The 5,715-nt window shown below is 40.3% G+C and overlaps 1 protein-coding gene across 6 annotated transcripts in view; it reads left to right on the plus strand.

Annotated features, from left to right (window-relative positions):
• The window catches only part of LOC131137017 (meckelin-like), an 11,782-nt gene extending 6,433 nt beyond the window's left edge, over positions 1 to 5,349 (plus strand). For 5 of the 6 annotated variants that reach the window (XM_058084481.1, XM_058084478.1, XM_058084476.1 and 2 more), the window contains 14 exons: positions 31 to 66; positions 949 to 1,047; positions 1,127 to 1,225; positions 1,304 to 1,390; positions 2,142 to 2,241; positions 2,310 to 2,449; positions 2,527 to 2,667; positions 2,740 to 2,817; positions 2,911 to 3,027; positions 3,731 to 3,847; positions 4,531 to 4,638; positions 4,703 to 4,805; positions 4,878 to 5,020; positions 5,095 to 5,348. In XM_058084481.1, the coding sequence (XP_057940464.1) occupies positions 31 to 66; positions 949 to 1,047; positions 1,127 to 1,225; positions 1,304 to 1,390; positions 2,142 to 2,241; positions 2,310 to 2,449; positions 2,527 to 2,667; positions 2,740 to 2,817; positions 2,911 to 3,027; positions 3,731 to 3,847; positions 4,531 to 4,638; positions 4,703 to 4,805; positions 4,878 to 5,020; positions 5,095 to 5,175 (1,449 nt within the window). In that variant the 3' untranslated portion in view covers positions 5,176 to 5,348. Of the gene's footprint in view, positions 1 to 30; positions 67 to 948; positions 1,048 to 1,126; positions 1,226 to 1,303; positions 1,391 to 2,141; positions 2,242 to 2,309; positions 2,450 to 2,526; positions 2,668 to 2,739; positions 2,818 to 2,910; positions 3,028 to 3,730; positions 3,848 to 4,530; positions 4,639 to 4,702; positions 4,806 to 4,877; positions 5,021 to 5,094 lie in introns of all 6 variants that reach the window. The other variant, XM_058084482.1, reaches the window with a different exon arrangement.
• The last annotated feature ends 366 nt before the right edge of the window (positions 5,350 to 5,715 follow it).

The raw sequence follows: 5,715 nt of genomic DNA on the forward strand, positions 1-5,715 counted from the left end.
TTTAATTAATGTTTGTCTCGATGTTTGCAGCCGGCCGCAGTGACGTACAAGGTCCACGTCGTGAACGTGAGTAGAAACCGTACGACAAAAGTACTACCGCTTACTGGCTTGACTTTGACTGCATTGTCCGTTTCCTTATTCAAAAATGAAATATTTCAATAGTTAAGAGCATAGAAAACCTGTTTGCAATTATTAGAGCCCCCCGAGACAGAGAATAACAGCCCTACAGTCACCTTTACACTCATATTACCCAACATTGTAAATATAATGAGAGAAAATGAGCCATTTAAGTAGCTGGAGTACAGCCACAACAGTGCTATTACGGTGATTATGATAATGATGATTAGTATTCTTATTGTCTGTTGTGTAATCATTCAAATCTGCAATAATTATTATGACAGCAATCAGTGATGCCGAGTTAATCAACATCCTTTAATGCTTGAAACAGTTTATGTATTTTTGTTCATGTAGTCACTGTTATGCTTGAAAAGCTTAATTTAGGCAAAGAATACATAAAATTAGCTTCAGCTGAGCATATCTCTTTCCTAAAAAGGGTGCAGTGTCCCAACAGAAAAGTGGCGAGGGTAATGTACATCCAGTTAGGATGTTCCAGGCACCCAAAAATAAGAACCAAAATACATTTATAAGGAGTTATTACAGTTTTACATGCAGAAAGCCATGCTAAATCATTATAAATGGACATTACTGTCGATGCTAACTTTACGTACATCCTAGCAAGGTTGCCCTTAGCAAAAAGTCTACTTAAAGTTCATTTTATTGAGTATACTGCTCTGGTGGGAAGAAATGCATTATGGGAAGAAGGCAAAATAGTTTATTTTAATTTCTTAGCTACCTTTTGGGTGTTAAGTTGCTGTGTGATGACTTTAGCCTTGGATCTAAGATGACTGGTTGATATCCTCTTGGTGAGTTTTTTTTATGTGTGCACAGACTGCTCAGTGTGTGCTGGCTAGTTTGGCGGTGGTCTTATCGGTGCTCAAGACGGTCAGCTGGAGGAGGAGGATCGCCTCATCTGTTATTGACTTGAGGGTGACTCTCACGTGATATCCCAGACGTCCGTTTCCCCTGAGTGGACCCTGATGTTGGTGTCATGTCCTCCCTCTTGAAGGTCGTGTTGATGTTTTTTTTGTTTTACGCTGGAGATCTGGCCAACGTGTTCCTCATGGTCTCTGTGGGGACGGCGTTCTACTGGCTCATGCTGTGCAAGGTCAGATTTCGTCACGGTTGACTTGGGCTCCATCCTTGCATTTTTCATATATATTTCTCCCCCTGCGTGCGTGTTTAGGCTCAAACGCGGGTGACGTTGAGCTTTCCACAGCCTCATGAAGAGGAGCACTTGGTGACATACATCATTTGTGCCTTTGCTCTCAAGGTGAGTCCATGGAACATAGCCACACAGGAATATGTTGTATATTCATATAATAATCACCCAAAAAAATCAGGCTTTGCTACACATTCTAAAATTCAACAACCTCATCAATGAAGCCGGAGTAGCGGGTTGCCGACCCCAGGACTAAACTATATATGAAAATGCACATTTTTTCTACTTTGGTTGTTAAAAAAAACAATCACCGCACTCATTGCAGAGAGCCCAACAAGGAGGCTGAAGCCGGAGTAGCGGGTTGCCGACCCCAGGACTAAACTATATGTGAAAATTCACATGTCTTCTACTTTGGTTGTTAAAAAAAAACAATCACCACGCTTGGTGAAGAGAGCCCAACAAGGAGGCTGAAGCAGGAGTAGCGGGTTGCCGACCCCAGGACTAATGTCTAAAATGACTAAAAACCTACTGTGCTCGGTGAAGACAGCCGCAACAAGGAAGCAGAAGCCGCGGGTTGCCGACCCCAGAACTAAACTATATGTGAAAATGCACATTTCTCCTACTTAGGTGGTTAAAAAACACAATCACATCGTTCGACAAAGAGAGATGCAACAAGGTGGCTGAAGCCAGAGTAGCAGGTTGCCGACCCCTGGACAAAAGTGTATACGTATGTGATATCCAGGTCTAAATATTTCATCTAACATCACCTGGTTATGACCTTTGAACATATCAAACCAATTTGACCCATATCACATCAATCAAATCCTGACAGTATGCGGATCATTGTCTTCTGTCCTTCCAGGCGGTCCAGTTCCTCCACAAGCTGGCCTTGCAGTTGTCTGTTGACGTCTTCTTTGTTGACTGGGAGAGACCACGCACCACAGCCAGCAAGGCCGTGCCAGGTATTGAAATGGTTCTTAGCTGTGCCTGTTTCATGTCTATTTACTGTATTCTGCATTTGCGTTGTTAGCCAAGGGTCAGCAAAAACGTGATCCCTGCCCCGTCAGCATCTGGAGGACGTACTTTGTGGCCAACGAGTGGAACGAGATCCAGACCATGCGCAAAATATGGCCGACCTTTCAAATCATATCTGTGCTCTTCTTCCTTGAAGTACTTCTTAATTCTCTTTCCTGTATTATGTCAGCTGTCTGCTTTGCCCGTTTATACCACCTCATAATACCTTTCAGGTGTTGGGGTTCTCAAAGTTCACAATCAAGGACCCCCTGCCTCTGACCCAGCAGCCCCCCCAGGTTTCCACACTTTCACACAGCCGCATCCTGCGTTACGGCCTTGCGGCACCACTTTGGCTCGGCATCGGGTTTCTCCAGGTGACGTATTTCTCGCTTTACGTTACTTCCTGTAAAAAGTGCCATGCAACATGTGATCCTGCATCCACACAGGTCATTGTGTCGGTCTTCTATGAGATTTGCGTGGACGACAAAATCCGCCAGTTTGTGGATCTCTGCTCCATCAGTAATGTGAGTTACGAAACAGCAAATCTCGGCATCCAACTACCCACCCCCACCACCACTTCCACCCCACAATGTAAAAATGTCTTTTGTTTTGGGCAGATTTCAGTGCTGCTCTTACCTCACCGCTGTTTTGGCTACTACATCCACGGACGCTCAGTGCACGGCCACGCTGACATCAACATGGAGGAGATGAATAACAACCTGAGGAGAGAAGCGGTATGTGTTGACATCATGGCCGTTGACATTGACGCAATTCTTTGCACATCTACGACGGGTGTGGGCCGTTTACAGCGTGCGACAGTTTATTGGCCGGCTGCCACACATTCTAAAAATAATATGATTGACACCAAAATAATAGTCCTACATGGATCACGGTTGTAGAACCTTGTTCGCTATTTTTTGTACAGATCATTCATTGTGGCGTTGTACAGTGTATTTACAAATGCTGAAAATTGTCCTATTTTGGAATGGTAAAGAATTCCAGGATCCACACGGGGATCCGGCTCACCCCCAAAATGTCCATTCAGATGTCAATGTCAATCCATTCAGAACTTTTCAAGTTTGGGGTTTTGTTTTGTTATTTTTATAGTTAATTATTTTTCTTTCGATTTTTGTCTTGTTTGGTTTTTATTTATGTAGTTTATATTTTATTATTTTGATTTTTGTATTCATTCTTTTTGTCTTATAATCTACTCCTGTCTTATTAAAATATTTATGTATACATATATTTAGTTTTTTTGTGTTTTGTTTTATTTTATGTATTTTTGGTTTTATTTTATTTTTACCTTTTTAAAGTTAAATTATTTATTTTATGCGTTTTTTTTTTCTTATTATTTTATATATTCTTAAATGTGGGGAGCCAATACGTAAGCAGGTTCTCTACTCACCAGGGTGTCATTTTCTGTATTTCTGCATCAAGGAGTCAAGGTGTGGCCGACGAGGTCTTCTTCCCAACACGGACATCCAGACCTTCCAGGTGGCCCTTTCCACCCAGCTGCGTTCCCATTATGACAGGATCCAGGAGTCCTTCACTACGGTGTCTACTTGTCTCACCACATAACCGTACATATAACAATATCGACTGGAGAAGCAATGGAGGAGCGCAGACCATTTTTTTGTGGCGTTATATGCACAAATGCCAAAAATGTTCCTATCTCTCAATGTTAAAGTCTCCTTGAAAAAATTCCTGGATCCAGACGGTGATCCAGATCACCTCCAAAACTTAATCAGTTCTTCCATATCCAATTTTCGACAATTCCTGAAAATTTCATTCAAATCCATTCAGAACAAGTATTTTAAACACAAACAAACAAATAGACAAAAATATAACAATATGAACAACTAAACATAAAATAAAATATCGCTCTCATGACACTAGTATCCATCCGATACGGATACAGCACTACCATTGGTATCGATACTATCGATATTTGGATGGATCCACCAAGTCCAGTTTAACATAACTGATGTTAGCTTAGTACTGGGATGTCCAAAAGGCAAAAAAACATTTTTGTTATATTGTAAAGACAACACTTTCAACACCGTTGGCTATATTTATATATCTATCTATATATCTATTTATATATTATATTTATGTAAGCTGTGGGCCACAGAGCCACACTTTGGACACCACTGGCAGGTTTTAAAAATGTATTTTCTTTTTTTTTTTCTCGTTGTTTACATTGTTTGCATTTGAAATGCTTGACTGCGTTCTTCCAGAGATACAGACCATCACGACTGATGGACCCGGTCTTAGCCAACCAGCCCGAGCAAAACATCCGGGCGTACCACACCATGAACCACTTCCTGGCGTCCGTCATCGATCATGTTAGTCTGACGCCGATATCGTTGTTGGTGGTGCATTTCCAGGCTTATTTGGCCCTTCATGCAGGCTCACCCTGACATGGACTACTACGTGAGGGACAAGCTAACATTGGAGAGGATCATGGGCATGGAGTTCCTGGAACCGAATGACAAGAGCATCTTTTACAACGGTATCTTATCTGTGCCGTCTTCTGCTTTTCTCTTCCTTGATGCATTCTCCTAAAGCTCCTTCGTCATCCCAGACGAGGCCTACACGTTCAGCAACGTGCTCTTCTACGGACATGAGGGCACCCTGCTGATTTTCGACACCTTATTCTTCTGCATCATCGATCTGGCTTGTCAGGATTTCGTACTAGCGGCCGTGCTGACGTACCTGGAGCAAGTGGTTAGTATTTCTGTACGTGTACGGCATCAACTTTTCCTGAGATAAACTTTGAAATGAATGAACTTCCCAAACAGATTTTTAAAAGGATCCGCCTTTGGCTCGGGAAGAAGAACCTGGCCTTCAAAAGTCAGGTGGATGAGAGATTTCTTTTGTAATGACCAAGGTAAATCATTTGGAATAATAATGAAAAGGTTCATTTTTGATTGCCGTGTCCCCTTTTAGACAGTACTTTTTTCATTTCAGCTTCTTTATTGTAAGGTTCAGTGTCAAATATGTCAAACACATTATTGATTAAACTTTTTCAACTTTCACTGTATTACATTGTCTATAATGTTTTTTTCTGGAATTACATTCATTGTCATTGCAAGTTCCACTATAGTTATAGGAGCGTGATTAAATGCATACAATAATATTATTGTTATAAATAATAATAAATATTGTATTGACCTAGTAAACTGCATATACTTTTGGATTGCAATCTAACACTTATTTCACTGATATTAAGATCATTTTCATTCATCATTTTATTACATTACTTCTTTGCATTATTGTATTTTTTATTTGTTTTATAATTTTTTTCATTTGTATTATTTCATTTAATTATTGGGATTTAATTTTGTATTTCAGTTAATTTTTATTTATTCTTTTAATTTTTATTAATTAAATTATTGGATTTATTTTATTCTTTGTCAATA

This window comes from Doryrhamphus excisus, chromosome 10 (assembly GCF_030265055.1).
Source record: "Doryrhamphus excisus isolate RoL2022-K1 chromosome 10, RoL_Dexc_1.0, whole genome shotgun sequence".
NCBI lineage: Eukaryota > Metazoa > Chordata > Actinopteri > Syngnathiformes > Syngnathidae > Doryrhamphus > Doryrhamphus excisus.